Here is a 26,004-nt window from a genome sequence, read left to right as displayed (position 1 = left end):
GCTTTTGCATCTTGAATGTTAATGTTGCATGTCAACATTGGATAGGATTTTATTGTTGGATTCTATGTATAGTAATTGCTATTATTGGATTTTATGTATAGTGTCTATTTATTGTGTTGTTCAGCACATTTGATGTTTTAAATGTGCTTTATAAATAAATTGAATTGACTTGACTTAACATGACTGTGTGTGTGACCAGTACTGCAGTCCTCTCAGTTTAAACGTGGTGAGCTGAACCGGGACTGGGGGTGCCACTTAACATGCCACCTTTCAGCCTTGACCCAGTGCCCACCTGCCAGCTGCTGGCCTCCAATTGGCAACAGTGAGGAGTAGGAGGGGCCAGCTGTGATGCGGGGAGGCTCCGAAGCCTGCCCGCTGGGGCCCGCCGGGGCCTGTGGTTCTGCTTTGTCATTGTTCTTTCTGAGCCCATCCGGATGGCTTTGTGTGCATCCCTCGCGATCCCTTGGTTGGATGGAAACCTGGGGCCTCATGTATAAACCCATAAAATGTTGCATACGTCAGTTTCCACACTCTCGTCGAGATGTATAAAAACGAAACTTGGCGTACCGCTACGCACATTCAGCTCTAGACTTGGAGTACGCACGTTTCTGCTCGGTTTTGTAAACGGACGGCACCCAGTGGCCAGTCATTGCTTGGTTTCCTTTTTTAAACTCGCAATCATGACACTGACTTTATCCAATACAGCGACATTAATTGTATATTGTTTACAAATGTACGGCACCTGATTTTAATCAATTTGTAACAATAAAACGGTGCAGAAAATGACCAAACTATTACAACTACCATGGCAGCTCTTGTGTTATTGGAAGACATAGCTTATTGAAGAATTATAGGAGAGCGCGTATTCAGTGATTATAGTGATTTCCTGACCCATGATGATGACTGGCTTCTAAGTCGATTCAGATCTCCAAGAGCAATCCTTTTTGGAGCTGTGTGCTGAACTGGGGCCAGCATTGCAAAGGCAGACGATGAGGTATTGCACTATACCTGTTCCTTTACAAGTTCTGTCCACTCATGGATTCTTAGCCACAGGTGCTTCTCAGCGAGAACTTTCTCAGTCAACACTAAGTCACGCCATGCCAGCTGCATGGGACGGGATAATCCGCTTGTCACCCAGATATATTAAATTTCCTTACACAGTGGCTGAACAGGCAAAGATTAAAGTGCAATTTGCAGCGATGTCGGTTTTCCCAGTGTAATCGGAGCCATCGACTGCACGCACATTCCTATAAAGGCACCTTCAGAGAACAAATTTGCTAATGTAAATACAGCATAGGCAAGATGAACCTGACCCACCAAATATTCCGCCAAATGGAGCAGCGTTCAGCTTGATGATATGCTGTGTGATATTTTAGATGTTGTAATTCATTGGCAACATCTTACAGCATTGACGATTTCTTTTTGTGACTGCAGCACAGTTTCAGTCAGCACACGGCCGGATGGTCGCCTCCCGGTTTCTGAGGCACGGGAATGTGTGCAGCCAGCGCCCAAAGATGTGCTCGGCACAGCAGCACCATCACCGCCTGTGTCGTCCTCGGCACTGGGGGCACCTCTTGTACTATTGTCTGTAAGAATAAACAAACAGAATAAACAACAGTAACACCCCATCTGCGCCCTACTTGTTATTAATAAACATGCAAGTAATTCAAACACTTTTAACTGACTCCGCCAAGCTGTGGCACTCCGCCAACTGTCGTTTATTGCTGATGCCACTACTTAAACCACCAAATAATATCACTTTTTCTTTTCTCGATTTCTGTTAACATGACCTCCACTTCACACTCACTGAAATACTTTTTTCCCCACGTGGTTTATCCATTGCTGTTTAAGAAAAACACAGAACAGTGCCGGTATTTATACAGATTTACATATGCACATATACATAATTATGGGGGGGGGGTGGCTGCGGGCTCGTTCACGTGTTTAAAATTTCACGCTATTTGGGATTTATAAAGGAAATGTGCGTAGATGTGTGCTTACGCACTGTTTTGTGCATCTAGGTTTTTTTCTTGCATACACACATTCCTAGTTTTGTCCGTACGCCATGTTTTAGTGTGAATTCTACGCACGTCATTATACATGAGGCCCCTGGTCTCTTCCTCATGTGCATGATGGCCTAAAAATCACCCTGGTCAGATGCGGCTGTAGGCATCTCAGGTAGAGGGCAGCATTTTGTGTGTGCGGCTTTCTCTGTCCCTGCACTGAAGAATTTGTGTTGCCAGTGCTAGCAGATGCTCAGCCCCATTCCTCCAGCTTTCCTGCGTGCAGCCATGTGTCCGTCGGTGTGTGGGGACAGTGTGAGCGTGTTGCACCCCTTGGGAAGGGTAGAGGGATGGTGGGGCTGTTTTCCAAGTGCCTTTTACCTTACCCTGATGTCATTTAAAATATGGTTGTTCACGTGCTGTTCTGACATGCCGTCCTAGGTGCCCCCATCTTGTTCCCTGTCCTTCCTGGTGCATACCTCAGGTTCTCTGTGACCTTTATTCGATAAGCAGTTGTGCAAGAGGGATGGCAGTGCTGTTCTCTCTACCGCCCTGAAACATGACTGGCTGAGCGGGCCTCAGAGCGTGTTTGGTTAACAGTTGAGCAGAAGGAACGGAGTTAAAGTGGGTAAACACTGACGTGGGATCCCCAGAAAGGCTTTGCCGTAGTTTATCACTGTGTCGGATCAGAATAAACTGAGCGGTGCGTGTGGACCAGCCAGCTGTGAAGATTCTTCTATAAATAGCACCCAGACACGGCTGTGTCTGCGTATGATTTATTTGGCAGTTCGCAGGAGGTAACAGCGGTTAACGGAAGTCTGGCCGGCTCAGCCACAGCCTCTGTATTCCTGCACTCCCCAGCCGCCTATCGATCTCCCTCCTCGTCACTTGAGCTGCTTTGTACGCCCACACTGTAATGCGCAGTGATGGAAGTGCCTCGTTAGTCAGCTTGCATTCCTTCATAAAGGCAGGATGTCTTTGTGCCTAATACGTTGATCATAATGGAAGTGAGTTTCTCAAATGGCACTTTCTCCCTCTTTGCTTTTTTGTAAAAAGAACACAAGTTATTTTGAATTACTGGTTTGGAAAACGTAACAAGAGTTTTTCTGGTCTAATAACTGGAGTTCTTGGGCAAACATCTAGACCACCTAGCTCTCTCGCTGGAATGGCCTCCTAAAAGTGCAGATGCTGATCAGAGCCAATGCCAGCAATGAAGTAGCATTCAGGCCTCAGTCCTCCTGTGGACTGTTGGCTGCTTCAGCTCGGTCCGTCAGGGCTGCCCTGCTCAGCATCTATATACATCAGGGTCCCCCAAATCCGGCCCGAAACCATCACAGTTTGCAGAATTCCCCGATGAAGCCCAGCTACTAAACTAGGTAGTTAGCTGACTAAGATGTTAAGAAATGTAAATGTAAGAGAAATGCAAAATAATGTTAAGTTGTGGCCCTGCAGGACCGGAATCGAGGAGCTCTGTTATGTGTACATAGGACTGGACGATATGGCAAAAAATTATATCACGATATATTTCTTAATTTTGGTCGATACGATATAATTCCGATATCGATATGGACAATATTAAAAAGCCTCAGGAAAAAACTGCCGAGGGCACACACAATGGATGTCTGCAAACTGAATTTGCAAAGTCTATAATACCTCCAGGCTCCTCCTATTAAAATTATATAATTTTTTTTAAATAAAAACAGTAGAAAAAAAATAAGGTTCACTTTTTATTTGTATTTAGCCTTTACAAACAAGAAATGTGAAATAAACTATCAAATAAATAAAACTCTCAGACTCAGCTTATTAACAATAATATATTTCCATTTAAACTAGAACAGGCTGATTATTCATATACTGTGTATGTGTGTATGTATGTGTGTGTGTATATATATATATATATATATATATATATATATATATATATATATATATATATATATATATATATATATATATATATTCAAATGTATATCGAAATATCGGAAATGTGTTTAAAAATCGTATCACCGTTATTGAAAAAAATTCTATCGCGATATATATTGATATCGAATTATTGTCCAGCCCTATGTGTACATGGCCTGTACTAACTATAACTATGGGATGTGGTGTCTGTGTGTTTCTGGGCTGCTTTATCTTTAAGAGCTTCACCGTTCAGTGCTGTTTAATGCAGTTGTGATACATTTTTGTTTGCATATTAGTTGTTCTGAGGCTGACTCTGACTCTAGCTGTAGGCCCCCTCCCGCTTTACAACAGTGATGTATTTTGCCCTTGTACAAACGCCATGAACATGAAGTACTGTAGCAGTTAATGGACGTGGGCAGCTTTGAGTTCTCCTGCCCCACTGCTCTAATGGGAAGCCTGAGGACTCTTGCCTCCTTGTGTGCTTTCAGAACTGTCAATCTGCTCCAGGTGAGAAGGGAAGCAGCTCCGATAAAGGCTCTTAGTTCTCATCACAATTGTTAATGAAAGGTGAGATTTGCCATGGGCAACTCGGTGATCATCGCCTCCATCACAATCTATCATTTTTATTTGCCATGATCTGCTTCGCCTGAATGTTTCCTACCTTGAATCATCTATTAGTTTCTCTGCTAATTGGCCTATCATTGTATTAAATAGCTCCCGAATGCCCCCCAATTACTTTGTTGTGCTGGATAATTGTCTTCATTTTAATTTCATTTTTCAGTGCCCGAGCTTTGTATGTTATCTCTCCTGTTGAGAAGCCCCTGCCATGTGGCAATCTGATGTTTGTCGGCAGATCCAGCCCTCGCGCAAGATCAGGCCGTGGCCCCAGGTTCTATCAGTTACTCATTACCACCGTTAGTTTGTTTCCATCCATTATAATCAGCGTGATTCAATTTCCGTGGCTCCCGGGGTCCTCAGTCTTATTTTCTCAATTGGATAATGGCATCGCTTCACTGACCTGAAGGAGAATCATAAGCATGTTCAAATTGGATCATATATACGTCTCATTAAGTGCAGGAGTGGGTGCGTGGTTTTACAAATAGTGTATGACTCTAACCAACTGCGTTTCTGTACGTAAACGCTTGGGCAGTGCTCATGTTATATAAATTAGCAATGCTTTATTCATTCCTGTGGGGAAATTGTCTTTTCGCCTATCTTGTCATGCTATTTATGAGAGACAGACACACATACAGGTGATAGAGCTTGGGGGTCACAGTGCAGGGTCAGCTAGAGCCCCTGGAACAATTGGGGTTAAGGGCCGTGTGCAAGGGCCTGACGGTGGCTGCAGTCAGGCACTATGTGGCATGTTATATTTTCTTGTGGGGCAGCTGTTGGGAGATGATTGTTTGCTGAGGTTTAGTGGAAGAGGGTGGACAGATTTTTGTTTTTTTGTTTTGGGTTTTCTAAATAAAATCATTTTTTCACCCACTCCCCTGTCTGGCACATATGTGAAATAACATTTCCAAGTGACCATGCTGGAAAAAATGCAAACGCAAACTATGATGAATGCGCCCCCGCCCTTCTCCTGCATCGCTCCCGCTCCTGACCCGCTGCTGATGAATTCTGGCATCATCCCTAGCGTGGGCTTGGCTGTGGGAGATGGAGAGCGCCCACAGCCCTTGGTGGCTGTCATTACCGAAGGCCCAGCGAGCTCCCATCTGCCCTGCCGAAGGGGCACTAAGGAACTGGCTCCTTTCCACCTGGGCTCAGAGACATTAACCTAGATAGATTAGGATGTTAACACGTCTGCCTGTTTGCGGGGGCCCTTCTGCGGCCGTCCCAGGAAGTTCCCGAGTGGAAATGAGAACGTGGACGGGGGTTTTGGCATGAAAGGGAGCATGGATCACAGTGCTGTACCTTGATGTATGAAGTGGAGAAGGGCTGTCTAAGTTCTCAGTTGAGAAATGGTATATAAAATAGGGGGCAGTTTGTGATTCAGTGGGTGTGGATTCTGTGCTCTGAGCAGAAGGTCCAAATCCCATGGTCAGCCATGAGACTTAAACATTGGGTGACCGAGGCCCCTAACCCCCAATTGCTCCAGGGCCTGGCCGGCCCTGCTTTCTCCATTGTATGTCGTTTTGGATAAAAGCATCTGCTAGATAAAGTGTAAATAAACATAGAAGATCATGGGTGATTTGAAATCTGTTTGAAAGTGCCTTTCAAGAGTGTATCTTTTAGTTTGTATATGATAAAAAAACTATGTTGTTAGCATCCCTACAACAAATTCAGCCTTAACCTTTTTGGTTTTAATTTGTATATGTGCATTCTTTTTTGTAGTCATTTCAATTAGGGAACGACACTTAGCGTGTCCCAGCGGGAAGGATATGCTGTTCGCAAGTGTTTTATGTAGGAGATGGATCCTTTGGGGTATGTAATATCAGGTACACTGGGCTTTGTAATGTAACATTAACATTGAGGAAATATTCCAATGTGAATCTCGGGGGCGAAGCTGTGCTCCTGACGTGACACGTCCTGCACTGAACTCAACGCAGTCATTTTTCTTGGTGTAGAAAATGTTCCTTTATTGCACCTCAGTCCTCCTTGTGCTATTAGGCAAAATAGCAATATCATAATGTGTGTGTTAAAAGCTTTTTGTTGTTCCCTCCCATTACTGGATTTCAGTTGAAGCTGGGGCTGTTTCAGCTGGGCATTATGGGAAATGTCTCTGAAATGGGTTTCATTTTGACGGGCAGATCTGCAGGCTTTACGTTGTGCATGGAAATGCATTTGACTGCTTTGGAGGAGGAAGCTGTCGGCCATCAGCTGCTGCCACTTTTCTAATCTGCCTTCCCTCTGTAGCACGCTGTCCCACTCCCACCCAACATGACAATCCCTTGCTCAGGCTGCAGAGAGCAGCCATGTGTACCTTTAATTTTTTGCTTCAGGTAAGGCGATAGATAAGGGTAGACTTTGCAAATGATGCTGTAAATTAAAAATATTAAGCAGTCATATTATGATGCAGTGCACAGCGGAGGTGCTCTGTCAGATGTTGGGCAGGCCCTTTAAGAGGATTTTGTTTATAGCATTTCTCTTTTTCACTCTTTTTTTTTTTTTTTTGATAAATTGTAACCTCAGAAACATCAGTTTGTCCACTCATCTGGCTATCCATTCCTTACGGCAGCTTGTCTTATCAAAGCTTTGTCTTTCTGTAAACTGTTAGAGGAGGAAATGGGGTATACTAGTCCATCACAGGGCATGAGACAAGGGATGGCAGTTCATCACAGGGAATAAGGCAGGGGACACACTGGATGGGATTCTGGTCCATCACAGGGAATAAGGCAGGGGACACACTGGATGGGATTCTGGTCCATCACAGGGCATAAGGCAGGGGACACACTGGATGGGATGCCAAACCATCACAGGGCAGAAGGTCGGTCCACTGTAGTGCGAACAATACATTAGGACACATTTTAAGAGTGACAAGTTCACAGCATGTTATTTGTTTTTTTTAGTCTGGGATGAAATGATCGCTCAGGGTAAACCCATGCAAACACGGGGAGGACATGCAGATGCCATGCTCAGCTGCGGATGAGCGTGGCGGTGTGAGGTTTTAGTGTTAGCTAGTGAGTGTCTGTTGGCCCCCATGCCGAGATGCGCACGTCCGATTTTAAACTGGAAGCTCTGTAAGATGACATTGCTTACGATGGACGGCACTATCATATGGTACACATAGTGTGTTTGTGGGAACTTCTACAATTACTTGAGGTGACTGATACAGCAGCCTGCATCCAAGCCAAAAAGTTGGTAAGTGGAATTGCCATTTGATTTATATCATGAAACTTATAATTCTCTTCCACTGTTTTACAATGTTCTTGTAAATGTTTTGAAGTCCCTAGCTTCTCTGATTAGAGACCAAACCATTTATTAATTCCCTGAGTGTTTCTCGGCATCTCCAAACTCTGTTAGGCACTTAGTCTAGCCATTAATAAAGACCGGGCTTGGATGTCTGCCCACATGAATGCTGATGATTTTACTGGAGATCCTGATGGCCGCTTGATGCCCTGAATAAGCATTTGGTCTCCCAGTATTGATGATGAAGCAGAATATCTGCTATAATATGCCTAGAGAAAGTCTCTGGAGGCAAATCTTCATAATCTCATTTGCACATGTCTCAACAGTAAACTTCAGTATAATCTTATATCACACTGTCTCAATAGTTTCTGCCTCTAAACAGTAGGGGGAAGTTTCATCACTTTTCTTCTATTTTGATTGCCCATATTTGTGTCTAGTGAATTATATTCACAGGAAACACAATGAATAAAGGAATGTGCTGAATCAGTCTTAGTACCAGAATTGCACAATAGCAAGGGGATGCCTGATGTAAACAGGATTTGTGCTAATGTTTTTTGCCATAACAATGAAAGAAATGCAAGACTTTGGCAGCTAATAAAGTTGCCTTATTAGCGTTTTCACATTAGGTGTATGAGCAGTAGGGAATATTTAGATTCATCACAGAATATGTATGCTATTAGATCCTATGGTGGAAATTTGCAATGAATTGAAATGAGGATCCATGGTGTTTACTGAGAGGAAAGCTTTATCACAGGGAACTCATCCTTTTGGTAGATCATGAGATGAGTTTTAATTTCTGCTTTAGAGCTACTCGGTTACAGCCCCGGAAGGCCGAGTCAGCGTGTTTTTCCTACTCTCATGATTGAGATGCCAAAGGAAGTGCATCAAGTGTGTCAGCTCCCCGTTTAACCCGAGGTGCCTGGTCTTGGCCCTGCAGGATTGTAGCTCTTTCGCCCTGTTGCAGATGTTCTTGCTGTTTGTGATGCTTTTCTTGTCTGTTAATTGTTTTATCGATTTGGTGAGTCGGCAGCATTCTCCCGCATTAGCTGAAGTTCAGTGGTATTTTGTCCATTGAGGGAGAATCGGATGTAGACGTCAGTTCAGCGGAATCATTGTTTTGGAGAGGGAAACCATGACTGTGAATAGCAGCCTTAGTCTTGAGGTCATGGACTGATCCCCGCTATCTGATTCGACATGCTGCAGGTACGGTTTGCCTTTTAATTGACTTGCCCAAATAACCTAGAAATAAGCTTGTGAATTTCAATAGTAACATCCCCTTTTTCAGTTCTCAGTTTTATCCCCTTGCTAGTATTTCGGTCTTGATAATGGTGCATTTCTGTCCTCAGTCAGATTGACAAAATATCCAGAAAAAAAAGATGGTAAATGATGTAATATTGGATGGATGTTTCTCTTATATGACTGCATGATATTATATCATGATTATATGGCGTATGTGCAATAATCACCAGGGCTTTAGATCGGGGTGTAACGATACACCAAAGGCACGATTTCGGTTCGGTTCACGGTTTTGGAGCCTCGGTTCGGTTCGGTTCGGTTTCTGTTTGCTGTGGGTTTAGGGTTGATGTCATCTAAACAGCAATGCTAAGGAACAATAGATTCACTTAACAAGAATAACTAAACTTTTTCTTTATTAACTTTGCCATCACATTTTTTGTACAGTCAGGATACCTGAGTAAACAACAAAAATTAAATAAATACCTCCAATATAGACTAGTCAGAAAAAACAATTCTAATACTAACTTTAGAATATAATATGTAGAACAAAATTTAGAATAAAATAAAATTTAGAATAGAATAAAAATATTTGGTGGAAAAAGCAAAAAATTTCATTTTTGGTTTTGGCCGAAAACACTTTTTGAAGCCCGAAATTACTGACCAAAATCGTGATGTTAAATACAAGAGCCGGCAGCATTTTTTGACACCTTTTGTTTTTGCTAATGGGCCATCGTGTTAGCATAGCATTAGTCCATCAAGTAGACATTGGGAGAGTCAGTAATCCTCACAGCTGTAGAGTTGCTGTCACCCCCCAAAAAGCTGTAAGACTCGTAATAAAATTGCGTTCACATTATACGTTTACTTTTGCTTTGTTTTCCTCATCTGCTGCCGGGATAAACAGCTCAATTCCAGTTGGCAAATGTGCTCAATTTAACTAAAGGAGCCTGTGTAAAGTGCTGTCAGTGTGTGTATGGGGGTTCTGCAGAAAAGCCAGCAGAGACGTGTAAGCACTGCGAGTACTGGCTGTGTGTGTAATTTGTTTTTCTTTATGTTTATTGCAGTGGGTTTTATGTAATACTCAAAGGGGCAGTTCAGCCCAAAACTGAAAAAGACGTGTTTTAGAAGGGCTTTAGTAGTATCTATCCATATAGGTTGTTCTGCTGCGAGCTGCCTCGTTTTGGAGATATTGGCTATAGAAATGTCGGTCTTTTCTTGAATATAATAGGACTGAATGACATTCTTTCTGTGGTGTTTAAAGTGCCAAAATAATACATCTTGATTAATCAACAATGTCCCTCATTCAACATAAGATACAATACACATAATCACACTGAAATAAATCTACAATTTAAAAATCATTAAAAATCACCTAAAAATCATTCTAAAAACTGCTTTGAAAACAAATCTGTTTATAGCCTATAGATTACATCTATTTATCCAATATTTCACACACAGTCTGTATTTTATAAAAAACTTTTCAGCTTTACGATTCAGCCATTATTAGGAACATAGAACCATTTTGATTTAGTGTGCTAGATTCGCTGCTGTTATTAACACTAATAGCACAGTGAAAACAAAATGGCTGCATATGCTGTTTTGTGTATTGCCTGGCAGCTAAAGGAGGCTGACATTCATTTCATTTTTTTTATTTGACATTTGAAAAGAGTCTATATCAGGGCTCTTCCTTGATTCCAAATCCAGGCCTTCTTTTCAGTTAAGTTAGTTTAATAATTACTGATTCTGATTGGCCTGAGGCTTCACACCTGGGTCACAGCTGAAGGAAGGCTGTTAAATCAGCAGTGCTCAGACCTTGTGGACCGTGATTTGAATAGCCCTGGTCTGTATAATGGCATGCACTGTTCAGAAGAAATAAAACCTGCTTTACTCCCTCTTGCTGCATTTATAATTTTTTAATTGATAAGCTCAAAAGCAAAATTAATCCAATATATTAATTTGAACATACTAGTACATAAATGATCAATTAACTACCCAAAGTTCATTTTGGCTTCGGTATTCAGCTGAAGGAAAAAAATGTTTGGCTTCAGTATTTCGGTAAATTCATATCTGTGCATAATTAGAATTTGATACACATTAGGATTCACGGAATTTATACAGATTACTAACATGAACAGTGAAAAAACTTTCTGCATTTCTCAGGGACTTCAACAGGTCTGAAACACCTTCTGCGCAGCAAATTTAATTTGATGGTCATTTAATATCTTTGTGTGTAATGGAGAACAAGGTCAGGATGGGAGTGAGTGTGGTCTGCTGGGTCGCGGAGCTCACTTAACCAAGAACCAGATCATGCATCGAAGCCGAGCTGCCGACCCGACTGGTAGTTAGTCACTGGTGCCGGGATGCTGCTTCCTGCTTCCTGCATCCTGCCTCATACCTGACGTGTTGCTCTGTGAACGTACTGCCTGCATTGCATTGGAAGACAAGTGGCAGTTCATTCGTGGCTTTTTCTTCCTCTGTTTAGAAAGCTATTTGGCAGCAAATATGCATCATTGGCAGATTACCCTTAAGCCAATGCTAACTTTATTTCTCAGAACATGCTTTGCTCCTTCTGCGGTTGTGCCCTGTAGTCCCCACCCTGTGTGAGGCACCACAACCGCAGTCCGGCTCTGACTGACCTGATCATCTGTAGCTGACTGTTTGACTCCTGGGGTAATCAGGCTACTGAGGATGATTTAACTAAGTGCCACCCTTGCCCCTTTCTCGCACTGCTCTCTGGTTTTCCTTTACAGTTTTATCACCGTCCCGTCTATCCCAGAGAGCATATGACAGTAAGGAGCACTTTTCTGATGTCTGCTGCATTTAGAGAGGCTCTGTCACTGACCCCGATTGAGCGTCTCTTATGTGGTGTTAGTCTATGATGCAAAGAATGGAAACATACAATCTTACATGTTGATTTGAATGTCTAATCCTCAAGCTACTTCAGCAGGCAGGACCTGCTGGCCACACATGCTGTTTGCCATGATTCGGAAGTTGTCCCGATCTTAATAGCATGTTGTGATAGTGCAGATAAGAGAGAACTCGCCATCCCCTGCTCTGGAAATGTAGCTGCCATTCTCAACTATCAGACAGTGACACCATTTTGCTAAACAACGAATGAGCTCATTATCGTAACCAGAAACTCCATGTTGCAAATCCATGTCAGTCTAGATTAAAGTCTCAGCAGTCACCCCCCCCCCCCACCCATTGCAATTACACTTAAAAATTTAGACTTATTCCAGGGTCCCTTATCTGTTTCAACACCTGCTCATGTATGAAAATAATGAGTATGCAGAAATTGTCTAAAACTGCTAATTAGTATATCCCTGCAGATTTTCATTGACCATTGTATACTGTGGACAACAAAACGACATTAATAACTCCAGATTAATTACGGCGGATCAGTTTGTCAGCCACGTGTAACCCATCCCCTCCCTCGGCCCCCCCTCCCTCGGCCCCTCCTGCCTCGGCCCCTCCTGCCTCGGCCCCCCCTCCCTCGGCCCCCCCTCCCTCGGCCCCCCCTCCCTCGGCCCCTCCTCCCTCGGCCCCCCCTCCCTCGGCCCCCCCTCCCTCGGCCCCCCCTCCCTCGGCCCCTCCTCCCTCGGCCCCCCCTCCCTCGGCCCCCCCTCCCTCGGCCCCCCCTCCCTCGGCCCCTCCTCCCTCGGCCCCCCCTCCCTCGGCCCCCCCTCCCTCGGCCCCCCCTCCCTCGGCCCCCCCTCCCTCGGCACAGCGGTCAGGCGTCAGTATCTGCCTGAGCTGAACTTTCAGCCTGATAGGGATCCTTACACTCTGTAAGGCTGTAACACAACCTTGTCTAATAATGAAAAAGCCAAACCGACAAACTGCTGTTTCTCTAGGTCAACAAATTTTCTGATGTTTTTAGTGAACCTAATGTATGTGAAAGTACTGTGTGAATTTGCTGTTGATGTCAGTTGCTGTTTGTATGTTGCACTGTGCCATGCTATACCTGTATATGCTTGGAATGACAAGAAAGCCCACTTGATTGGATGCTCTGGCAAATCTGGCATGGATGTTTACATCAGATATGTTTTATATAATCACTCTCTATGGCAATATGGTAATGCTGAAATTCATTTCCTTTTTTGCACTTAGTTTTGAAGGTTGACCATTTCAACAGTGGTTTAAGTACTGATTATCAGGAATGAGTAATACAAAGCTTTTATCATGTATGTTTACCCATAAACCTAGGGGAATTTTGGCTCGTGAAAGTGTTTGCTGTTGTAGATGAAGAAAACAGCGCAGAACACATAAGAAAAAGTGTATTAATGGAAATTGCCTGTGGATGCTTTGGGAAAATTCTGTTCAACACAACATTGCAAGAATAATGTAAAGGAAATTTGGAAAGAGAAAACTGCCAAAACTACTGTAGCAGAAAATGTAATCTTCTGTGAGGGTATGTTTCCTTAAAATTTAAAAGACCACTTGTAGCATTATTAAGTATTTAGTTTGATTTTCTTCAGTTGGTGCCAAATTGTAGAAAAAGAGCATTTTGCGCTACTTGTTACTCCCTTTTCCACATTCCATGCTTTTTGTCAAAGGTTACTTTTGTACTGCTCATTTTCTCAGCATGGATTTCAGCTTTTACTACTTTAATATCCGGATGGGCGGGAATCGGGCTGATTCTGTCTGACCTGGCCGGTCTGCTTTTGGCTAACAGGAGGTGTCCCTGGTAAAAGCGAAAGTGCTGAAAGACTAAGATCTCAGGTCCTGATTATCGCTCTCCCCGGCTTCTCGTTCCCCTCCTTTCTTAATGTCTGATCGAGCACCGTGTTCCTGCCGTAAGTAATTTCATTCTCATTTCCTAAGGTCAAGTGGGAGGCTATTCTTTCCACTCAGGATGTATTTTTCTATGAATGCAAGTAGACAGCTCCGATTTGCATTGGTGGGTGTGGAATAAATGTGGACTAACAGTGTAAGATGTGGCTCAACAAGTATTTGTTGGTTTTTAAACTGCTTGGAAAATGCATGCTTTTGAAATTGCAATTAGCTAGGTGAGTAAAATTCTATATGGTGGATAATTTTAGACACTCTGCACTCATGCACAGAGTTATGCTGTTGTGCTGTGCTGATGATGGTATTCGCCTTTTTTTCCTCTCTTAAATTTGCTATAAAAATTTCCACTTATTTTGGTATTAGTCTAGGAAATGGATTTAGAGAATTGTTACAAAATACAGTCCCACTGATTCCAACCTGCCTTTTTTGGGCCTTGAATTTCGTTGTGTTCCTCAGTGTCTTCAGCAGCGCGTCAGGTGTCATTGACACAGTGCACTGGACGCGGAAGCTGATGCAGCTCTGTCTCTCCCTCTCAGCGCCCGTGCCCTGGAGAAGGCCCGTGCGCAGCTCCAAGGAGAAGTGACGGATCTGCGCACCAAGGCCCTGGAGGAGCAGAAGAAGCGGGAGCAGCAGGACGCCCTGGTGCGCCGCCTGCAGAAGAGGGTCTTGCTGCTCACCAAGGTACACCTGTCCCTCGATGCTGCTTCTGTGGTCGGGAGTATCTGTGCCACATTTTAGTTGGCTGGTGGGTGGCTGGTGTACTCTTAAAGGGAGAGTTCATCATATTTGGTATCTGCATCTCTGTGTGTGCAGGATTGGTTTGTAGCCAGGGCCTAAATTGGCCTTGATGTAGGTCTCCATGCCCAAGGCTACATCAGCTAGGTTCTCGATTAGTCAAAGAATCCCTTTGCTTGCTTTTTTACATTTCACTGTACATAAAAATAGACAGCTAAATATATATAATATATGCACACTTGTAATTGAATGATTGCTGGTTTGAATCCCCGACCAGCAAGTTACCACTGAGGTACCATGAGCAAGGTACCACCCCCAAGCACTGCTCCCCAGGTGCTGAATTAGCTGCCCCCTGCTATGTCATGATGTCACATATGGGTTAAATGCAGAGGACACATTTCATTGTTGTGTGCTGTGGTGTGTCGACAATGATCAATGATCACCAAATTCTAAATATAAATTCTAAATATATGTGTGAATGTGTGTAAGAGAGGTTTTGCACACCTTTTTATTCAGTATTTTGGAGGACTATTCATGTAGATTTTACTTTGGTTAGAATGTTGATGCACCTCTAGCAATACAATGATATAAAGCAAAGTTTCATATACCTACAGTAATATCTCACAAATCCTATTTCATGACTGCCTATTGGTTTTGGAAGGAGAATGTTTAATATTGCAGCAGTATATTAACACTGGGTGTTATAATAATCATCTCTCTGTCCATCCATTTTCTGACCACTCATACTTATCAGGGCCGGGTGGGGGGTGGGCTGGATCATAATAGTCATTCTTCTCTCATTAGGAATTGAATAGTGTCTCTGCCTGACAACAGAATAAGGCATGGTGAGGGAGTAGGCGTGGTGAGGGAGTAGGCATGGTGAGGGAGTAGGCTGCCCAGGGGAGGTGCCCATGTGCCCACAGTGTGCCAGAGTATTATTACCTTTGAAATGATCATGTGTTTATTGTTTGGAATTTTCCTAAACATTCATTATGGGAAACATGACTGGACGCAAGTCTAAGTGGGATAAAGGTTTCAGGCTCCTGTCTGGCCAGGACAGTGGCTGGGAACCCTCGGGCTGGCTGTGAACGGGCTGCCTCGCATGTTGGAAGTGGATTATGGGTAATTAGGAGGCTGTTCCCTTGTGTCAGGCCCTTGCACTGCCTTTCTATTTACATGTTAATGCAGGGGACCTTGTGCAGTGACCCAAGCGGCTGATGGCTCCTCCATGTTGGCCTGCAGCATCTTTACAGTAGTGATAGGTATGCAGCATAGTGTCATGTTCCCATAATGTCCCCGGTCATTTTGTTAAAGCCCATGCAGTGTAGCGGCCTGAGCATTTGTCGGGGACACAGTAGTTCACGGTGCACAGAATGCTATGTGGGATAGACGTGACTACCAGAATGCATCAGACTGGTTTGTAAAATCCAAGCTGTCATGCATTGTAGAAATGATCAGCCCAGTTCTACCACATTGGCAGTGCTAAGGCTTTGTCTTAAAACTGCAGTGAATATGACTGATCTGAATTGCACCCAGATTTCTTTTATTTTTGAGCTTCAGCTGGGATGCCATTCATTTTGTAAATGTAAATCCAAATTGATGTGCATTGAACTTCTGCTGTTAAACCTGTACAGAGCAACACAAAATTGCAGTCAGGGACTCAATATTGTGTTTGTTTCTTTCTAAGATATGAAATGCAAGTAAATTCATCTGCTGAGACATTGAAAGTTGCGACTTTGGTTTTTGTTTGCTTCCTGAGATAGTCACTGACCGTACGCATGCATTTACAGTTAGTGTATATATGATAGTTAGTTTTGTGTTTTGTTATGTGGTTATGGGGCGATTGTTTATACTCTGGAGGCTGGTTCAGTTTTGATGTTTTTGGTTTGGGAAAAAAACCATGGACAAGTATAGATAGGGATGGCTGATTAGCAGAATCACTGGTTACACAGGAAATGTGGCATTTAGTAACCTTCAGCATATAACTAGTTTGTGAATTGTTCTGATGCTGATAAAGATATTGAAAAGGAAAGTGATTATGAGTAGAACTGTTTGTCATGCAGGAATCTCTCTGTGAAAGCTGTGATGTGATGACAATTTTATGAAAGCACTTTGTCATTCGGGACACTTTTCCCTCTTGAGAAATGGCCTGCACTTGGAATGATGCATTTTCTTCATCGTACCACTTCAAATGAAGCTGCAATTCAACTGAAGTATCTTTCCCTGAGATAATTTTGTGTGAATGGTGACTTTGAGGCATCTTTTTGTGAATAATTCTCTTGATACAGTTTCCTTTACTGCTGTACCATCATCTTTAATATTGTAGTGTTTAGTGTCGCTGATACTGTGGGTCTGTGGCATTTTAGCGTGTTGATATTATAAGTTTTCTTTTTTTCAAGATGCTAGTCTTTTGCTTCACAATTGGAACAAATTGTTCTTCTGAAAAGTGCTGCAATATGTTTTTTTACCTGGGAAATGGATATATTGCCAATGTAATTAAAAATACAGTATTAATTATATCCACTACATTAATGCGATACTTGTTACTTTTAATAATTAGATGTCTAGCGGTTTCCGCAAAATGAAATGTTGAATGTTTGAAGAGAAACGTTTGCCTTAAGTCCTAGACGACGCCACCCCCCCCCCCCCCCCCATCCCATGCCAGCGAATTTCCAGCAGAGGAAATGGCTTGCTTTGCTCTGCTCTGAATTAATGTGAAGGATGTGAGGATGACTGTGTTTGTTTAAAACGGATTTAATTTCATCGCCTGTCGCAGTTCATCGTGCATCGTCATACTGAGATGAAGTGCATGCTGATGGCCCTCTGATAACTCACATTTGCTGACTTTCTGAAGGGATACCTGTTTATCAGTCTTGTAATTGTCAACTCATTATTTATTCTGGCCTGTTAATGTTTTTCTTGTGTTTTTGTCATCTTTCTTGGTAACTTCCCAGCTAATGTGGCACACGGTCTTCTAGTTCAAATTTAAGGATGGCTCTTCATGACTCCCAGCACATTTCTCACGTGAGGCTTGTTTTTCCCACCTATAGGAGCGGGACGGAATGAAGGCTATCCTGGAGTCATATGACAGTGAGCTCGCCACTAACGAGTACTCACCTCAGCTGACCCGTCGGGTGAAGGAAGCAGAGGACATGCTCCAGAAGGTTCAAGCGCACAACTTGGAGATAGAGGTAAGACCGCTCCTCCCCCTTCCCAGGATCAGGCGGTGTACACTCTGTGTCCCCGGTTCAGCCTTGGGGGGGTTCTGCTTATGCTTTGGAAGCCGTGGTCCTGCTCCTCTCTGTGTCCCCGGTTTAGCCTTGGGGGGTTTTGCTTATGCTTTGGAAGCCGTGGTCCTGCTCCTCTCTGTGTCCCCGGTTCAGCCTTGGGGGGGTTCTGCTTATGCTTTGGAAGCCGTGGTCCTGTTGTCATCCACAGTATTCACTCTGCTGGTTCCACTCCTGAAGGTGCAATACTTGACATTCAGTGTGGAAGTTTTGTGGAATTCAGTACTTTGTACCTGCCATGTTCTGCAATGCATTTTCATGGAGAGGGAGAAAAGTGAGGGGACTGTTGCATATGTTTAAAAATCTGCTTACCATTGTTTAAAAGACTATTATTGTTATTTTCTTTACAAACCATGTTGAATTGTCTTGTGTACACTGCTGACTAGGCTGATTTAGTGACACGTGTTGTGTTAGTGTTCTTTATTAAGTAGCCGTGAGGTATCTCATTAAGGACATAAACTTTCTGAAAGGCTTAATGAATCTTTTTATTAAGAGTCTAACACCATAAATTTTATGTCCAGACCATTAAAAACGTCGACCTGCTTGAATAACACAACATGTAAATTGCTATAGACAGTAATTAATAACCAGATATGATGTTCCTTCTGAAACTAGTTATTGAAATATTAAATTACTGTTGGTCAGGAGTCCTCTGTGGTTTCATTTTAAAAGCATCTGCTGTAGGATTTTATTGGACATCATCCCATACCTAGTGCGGTGTTTTTTAAACACTTTACATCAAATCTAATCTTTGTTTACAAAGAGTCCCTGCGGAAAACCCTTCTGTGTATTCCAGGCAGTATCTAAAACGAAGCATTTCAGATACGTTAGCTAAGCTGGATCCCTCTTGTAGCTAGAAACCCCTCCATATCCCAATATAAGTCATTTCATATCCCGATAAGATCAGCTACTGTACGAATTGGAGAAAAATCCATAAATAGAAAGGAGTGAGCTCATGAATATCGCACGATCCATAATAGACAAGTGATCCACAAATGCACAAAACCTATTTCAGGTGTACAAATTGCTCTGTAGTTTTGTGGATATGATTTTGACAATACAAAGAAAAATACGTATTTGTGGATTGTGATATTTGTGATTTTTATTTATTTTTTTCCTACAGATCAGTCTTGGTATGAATTGGACAAAAATTCGCAAATAAATAGGAGGGAAGTCAGAAATGTTATGTTATCCACAAATACGTAAAACCCTTTTCACATGTACAAGTTGCTCCATATTTTTGCAGCAAATAGCAAATAGCAAGTGGGCAAGTGTAGTGGGACTGGCGAGGGAACACAAAAGTATTGCGAGGGAACACAAAAGTATTGCGAGGGAACACAAAAGTATTGCGAGGGAACACAAAAGTATTGCGAGGGAACGCATTTAAAACTTTATTGTCTGACCCTGACCTCTCAGGGGGCGCTGTCTCGACCGGGAACTTTTGTAGCTCCTGGCCACTTTTTAAGGTGTTTCTTTCACATGACATAACAGGAACTGGGACCTTAATGCTAAATAAACACATAATTTGATATGAATTTACACCGTCATGCCATTGAGCTATTGTTTTCCACAGAATAAAATGCAATTTTATCCTGCTAATAAGCTCTGCATGGCAAGAGTTGCCATGTGTCTTTTTCTGCACTTCTGCATAACTTACCCTATGAACTTTTTGTGACACACAAAAGTGGCCAGGAACTGCAAAAGTTCCTGGTACAGACTCAGAACTCAGAATCACGTTCCTAAACTTTGGTGGGAAAGCATCTGTATTTGTCCAGTTGCACTTTTATAAAGTGAGTGACGTGTGAATCTGCCAGGTGCTAGATTCTATAAAGTAAATTAACACCTAAATATGAGTACGGCTATTTGTGAGATTTAATGGTAATACCAGGGTTGGAGTCAAGCAACCCTATTTTAAGTCAGTCAAGTCACAAGTCATGAGTGGTCAAATCGAGGTCCAAGTCATCTGACCTCAAGTACAAGTGCGAGTCATTATATACAAAGCTTACTAATAAATAATAATAACAACTGACACTTGTATTGATCTTCTTGGGGAAATTCTCTTTTTAAGATAAGATAGATCTTTATTGTCACTATTACAGAAATAGTCAAAAACAGTTTAGCAGTTCTCTGTTTAGCAGCATAGAAGTAATAAATAGAATGAGTGTCTTAGTGCAATGAGCGCAGTATGTTAGTTCGTATAGAAGAGTGTCATTTAGGACGGTGGATACTGTTTCCAAGAAATAGTCATTCGGGGGATGGGGGATGGGCGCATTTGACTGCCTGTGGGTAAAAGGTTTTGTTAAGTCTCTTTGTTCTTGCTCTGATTGACCTGTAGCGTCTGCCAGAGGGGAGGGGGGAGAAAAGAGAGTGTCCAGGGTGTGAGGAGTCTTTAATGATTTTACTGGCACTTCACTGGAGTCTGCCAGTGTAAATGTCCTTGAGGGGGGGGTTAGTGCCGTTCCGATTACCCGCTCTGCCACCCTTACCACCCGCTGCAGGTTCTTCCTGTCTTCCTCAGTGCAGCTACTGAACCACACTGTGCAGCAGCAGGTCAGGAGGCTCTCGATGGTCGAGTGGTAAAAATTGGTTAGCAGCCTTTGGGGGAGGTGGGCCTGACGCATCTTCCTGAGGAAGTACATTCTGTGTTGTGCCTTCCCCACCTGGTGAGAGATGTTTGTGGATCAGGTGAGGTTGGCAGAGATGTGGACCCCTAGGAACTTGAAGCTCTCCACCCTCTCTACTTCTTCTCCATCCATGTAGAGGGCAGAGTGCTCAGCCCGCTTGACTCTCCTGAAGTTCACTATCATCTCCTTGGTCTTGGATGTATTCAGTTCCAGGTTATTACTGTCATACCATTGCCTGCTGAACCTCCTCCCTGTAGGCTGATTCGTCATTGTTGTCAGTCAGTCCTACCATGGTGGTGTCGTCAGCAAATTTGATGGTGTTGCTGGTGTGAATGGGAGAACAGTCGAAAGTGAAAAGGGAATAGAGGAGGGGACTGAGGACACACCCCTGCGGCGTGCCTGTGTTCAGGATGAGAGTGGAGGAGATGTGGTCTCCCATCCTGACGTTCTGGAGTCTATTGCTCAGGAAGTCCATTATCCAGGTGCACAGTGAGCTGTTGAGGCCCAGGTTGCTCAGCTTTTGAACCAGCTTGTGGGGTCATACTGTATTAAAGGCGGAGCTGAAGTCCCTGTCTTCCTCTCCATGACACCCAGACTCATATATAGGTGAGAGCAAGTTTGGCAGCAAAGGGCAGCCATCTGCAGCAGCACATATGGAACTGGGGGTTAGGGGACTTGCTCAAAGGCCCACAGACAAGAACTGTTCGTAATAGTACTCCATTACAGTTGATATTCAATATTTTGCTACTCCAACAACTTCTATACCTTTTAGGGGGTCCTGGGAAGCAGAGACGTGAAGCCTGCTCCTATCAGCATAAGCACTGGTGGTGAGAATTGGCAGAGAGCACCTGATTTGATATCATATCAATATCTGTTGTCCAATTTGATCAGTATTGCTGGTGGTAATGGTGCTGAGGGTGCATCATTTTGGGCTTGTGACGCACGCTGAAACAAATGAATGCACTTCTTGACATGGGTGAAACTTAAATTCACAAGTAGTTAACACGGAAAACATTATGGTAATTGTGCCTAGTTCTGGAGAGCTGAAAGACCCTCCCACACCAATTATATCGGTATTATGGGGACATTTTGGTTTCCAAATGAATAAATTATACCATCACTGGAGAGAGAGTAATTGATAAGACCAAGACTGTCCATTGGTTCTCTGTCCGCGTCCGTCTTTGAGCTCTCCAGAACTACCCATAACCAATTCACAGCTGCCATAACCATGATGCTATCTGTGTTGAACATCTACTTGTGAATTTAGGTTTCGCCCCCATTGCTTAATGGAAACCGAAAATGGTATAACTGAATGGCACATGACAAATGTGTATGTTACAGCTGTGGTCTTTAAATAGACTTGAAATGCTCCTTAGCCAAAAGTCTTAAATCACAATACATATTGAATCAGAAAACAAATATAGATATATCAATTCAGGTGGTCTCTGCCAATTCCAAACACTTAACTAATGTGACAGTTCTTTGTATGGATGGTGCAAGTTGAATCTTAGTCTGTCTCTTGGAGGATCTTAAATAATTTTGCCCAAAGTGACACACTTAAGGTTAAAAAAAACTGCTATCCATTACAATATGTGCATGCAAAGTACTTCAGTTTCAAAGGATAAAAATACAAGTATTAAATGTACAGTGATCATTAATAAGTTCAAATGATTATTCGATTTCATAATGCAGTATTTCCATCAAAAGAGACTTTTCCTTATTCTGCTTAAGAATACACTTTAAATCTGTTATATGGATGGATCTCCCAATCTCAGGTGATATGCATCTAGATAGATGTTATAAAACATGCTGCACTGATCTGAAATGTGCATCAGGGACAGATTAGAAGGCTTATGTTAAAGTGAAGAAAAAAAAAGTAAAAAAGAAAATTTGAGAATAGATGTATGGGAGTATGAAATATCTTTATGTTGCCAAGAGAAAGTGAGAGCAAATCAAAGGAACCATGATGACTTATTAGTGAAAAGCAGAATTGTGTTTCATATACCCCCATAGCGGACATAATGTGCATACACAGGTGGTATTTGATAAAGATGTGATTGTTAGCATTTTCTATTTCTTAATTTTATTTATTTATTTTAGTTTGTATTTTAGTGTTTTTTTTTTTATCTCCTTTCTGTTCACATACTTCCTCTATACATTATTCATGTTTTAGGTGCACAGTGGCCTTGATATTTTGAGTCACCCAAGAAAGCTTTGGTCCAATTTCATTGGTGTGATTAGTGGATCTGAAACTCAAGCTGTTGCTCAAATATGGTTGAAAAGTTCTTTTTCTAGCCTAAAGCAAGTTATTATATTAGCTTCAGCTTATCTTGTTTTCCCTGAAGTAATTTATATTATTAAAATGCAAGATGGAAATTGATATATAAATAACCAAATTAAATGTATTTAATCTGTTTTGAATATTTTATTCCATGTTAAATGTGCACTATTTGCACAGTAGGACTCCCTGTGAATTTGTTTTGTTTAAATACACTTTGGATGTTACCCCTTTCTTTTAATAGATGTGTGCCTGATGTCTTTCCTTAAAGTGAGATCCATTTATTTGGTTACTTTTAAATTTCAAATGCTTCCAAACGGAAGGTTTTACTCTCTTTTAGCAAGTGAAGTAAAAACTGTTTCTTTCTAAATTTTAGCTGGCTCATCCGAAATTGTTGTGAAATATCTAGTTGACCAGCATTCAGATGGCCAAAATTTAGATAAAGTTTTCATTTAATGTGTACAAATGTATCTTTGCCAAGTCAATATGCATTGTATGGATCATGGACTGTTTTAACAGTATCAGACCAAATAATACAGTATTTTTTTTGCAAATATGTCGATATAATTAGTTTAAGGACCTAAACAACAATAAATATTAGATTTTGACGTACTGTTCAATACTGGGTTGCAGTTTGATGAGGTAACCACTGTGGTATTGAGATTTTATTCCCTTACAAATGTGTAATTTACTCTGAATCCTCATGAATTTTCTTTACATTGTTTTGCCGTTTATTGTGGGTCACTTTATTTATATGGTGAGTCTGCAGTCGTTTATTTTCCCGTTACTCCTGGAAGTTATTTCATTGACCCCCTTTTACTCCTCTAGGCTCAGCTCTCAAAAGCTCAGGAGGAAATCGGCACCTATAAACTTCAAACCCAAAAAGTGAGTAGACTGTTTTATTAGCCATAGTGTGTGTGTGTATGTGTGTAAGATTTTTAATCTGTTTTTGTTAGTTTTCCTTTTGAATGCAGTATCAGGTTTTGATTTCTTTTGTAGCTTTTGGCTCCATTGTATCAATGCTATTTAAAGTTTATAAATTTAAACAATTGCTTGGAGCATAAACACTGCATGGCTTTCAGTGTTAATTAGATGTTTGCTCTGTGATTTATTGCCTTTGCTTCCAACAATTATATTTAATATAAATGAACTGGAATGCACGGCCAAACATCTTCTGTTATGCCAACTGGTATTGTGACTATGATGTCCTTTGCTTAATTATTCTAATTTCTCTGGTGTCATCTTTGAAATAGTTTTTCTGAAACGTCAAGTCAACGAACAGGATGTCCAGTCTGTGTATAAATGCAATATTAATGGAATAGTTGAATGTGTAAAGAGGTTATTCACACCTCATTGGCATGTCGCGTATCTACTTCATTCAACCTATTATGGTGTTCATTGGGTCAATGACCTGATAAATGTGCATAAGAGGTGAGATCTTTCAATGATGCCATACCATTGTGGGATCACCAGCCACTATTAGCAGTAAGGAATTGGTAAAGAAGGTGGTCTCATTTAATCATTTTATAAAGAACTCTTAAGGCCATGTTAAAAATTTAATCCTCTCCTACTTTAAGTTCTGAACTGAAATACTTTTTTTCCCCCTTTTCATATCATACCTCTTGGAGAGAGCGACACACTGTGCCTGATATACTTCATCTAATATGTTTTGGCAATTACCTGCGAGGAAAATGACTGCAGGGATTTGTCTAATATTAATGCTTCTGATAAGATATTTCACTTTGGGGGAAAATGGAGGATGTGCGCTTTAAGAATCCAACCTTGAATCATCGCCCTTGCTTTAGCATCTTCCGGAGCTTCCCTGTTTTCAGCTTGCAGTCAGATTCTTCTGTCATATTCTGAAACAGCATTCTTCATGTTGGAGTGACCTATTTCGCATCAGGAATCTGATGTCAAAACGATTTCAAACTGTACCTGTGCATTAATTACAGGAAAAGTTCTCTGTACATGCTTTGTAGTTCTTAACGGTTGTAAAAAACATGTTTAGGAAGGACTGTAACGTGTTAACCATTCGTTTTAATATTTTGAAACGTTAACCCTCATTAGCTACCAGAGGAAATGCAGCTGCTTTGGTGCTCCAATTATGATTAGCACAGTTAGAACTTGTGGGCTCATCTCTAGTTTTTCATCCCCTCCCTAAATGTAATTGATTTCTGATGAGTGCCAGGCTGCTTTCCCATTAATAAACTTTTTTATAATTAAAATAAAAGAGCATGCTCAATGGCCTTCACAAAGGAGTATTTGTCACCCTACTGCCATAGTAGTGTTTTTTTATTCTTTGATTAATCTAAAAAGACTATTGAACATTGTGTTTTTGGACTTAATGATGCATATTTTTTATTACTGAGCAGTAGAACTGACTGCAATATTTAATAAATGGCAGTCATTGACTGTTTAAATATACATTTTAAACAAAAGCTCAAAGACTCTTATGACTAATGCGTCTTGAGTTTATCCAAGCTAAATGTAAAGTGGTTATGGAGATAGGGAATCATGTTTAAGGGATGCATGTTATACTCTGTACATTGTTTTGTCGTTCGTATTTTGATTGTACTCCTTAAGATCTTGTGGGTTTCAGCCTGGTACATTACATGGTGTGTATATTTATGCCATTATAGCCAGTCAAAGACTGTGTAATTATCCTCTTGTTTGTCCCAAAAATGTTGGGATGTTTCATGAATAACTGCTGTAATAAAATTAACATCGACCAGATTTATGATAAATCAATTAAATGGATAAATGCACTGCATTTGTTTGGTGGGACTGTCTGAATCTTAGTGGTTCAGCATACACTGTGTGAGGAGGAGAATGTAACTTGTTTCCCCTCTGATGTTCTTAATGTAGCATCAAGGCCCAAGGCCTGTCACTGTGGAGATGCTAAACTGGCCTGGATGCACCTGGTGGCTGCCTGCCAGCCACTAGCCAGCCTGTCTTTCGAGGTTAGGGCTGTCTGCAGTGTCGGCTACATGCTGCCTGGCCTCTCTCTTCCCTCCTCTGCCAGTACTCCTGTCCCTTATTTAGAGAGACAGAGAGGTGGTGCCCATATAAATCTGGGTAATAAGTCTGCGGGCTCCACAGAAGCTGCCATCACGCGTCTTGCCTGGAATGAGCTTGGCTGAGCCGTTGTTTAAGTCTGTCAGTATAGACAGCGGTGACCACCATGTTCTTCCCTTTAATGTGCCCTCACTATTGTTTTAAAGTTGTGCTAAAAGCCCAGTATTCAGTAAGACAGTCAGATGAGTCATCTATTTGCTAGCCTGGCTATCTGAGAGAGATGC

At 41.9% G+C, this 26,004-nt stretch overlaps 1 protein-coding gene across 3 annotated transcripts in view; it reads left to right on the top strand.

Moving 5' to 3' along the window:
• Positions 1-26,004, top strand: part of mad1l1 (mitotic arrest deficient 1 like 1) — a 136,884-nt gene that overhangs the window by 23,135 nt on the left and 87,745 nt on the right. For all 3 annotated transcript variants that reach the window (XM_023814933.2, XM_023814931.2, XM_023814932.2), the window contains exons 11-13: positions 14,318-14,462; positions 17,567-17,707; positions 23,534-23,590. In XM_023814933.2, coding sequence (XP_023670701.1) covers positions 14,318-14,462; positions 17,567-17,707; positions 23,534-23,590 — 343 coding nt within the window. The remainder of the gene's footprint in view (positions 1-14,317; positions 14,463-17,566; positions 17,708-23,533; positions 23,591-26,004) is intronic.

Source organism: Paramormyrops kingsleyae, chromosome 5, assembly GCF_048594095.1.
Source record: "Paramormyrops kingsleyae isolate MSU_618 chromosome 5, PKINGS_0.4, whole genome shotgun sequence".
Classification (NCBI taxonomy): domain Eukaryota; kingdom Metazoa; phylum Chordata; class Actinopteri; order Osteoglossiformes; family Mormyridae; genus Paramormyrops; species Paramormyrops kingsleyae.
The sequence above is the reverse complement of the archived record's forward strand: the minus strand, read 5'-3'. Positions and strand labels throughout refer to the sequence as shown.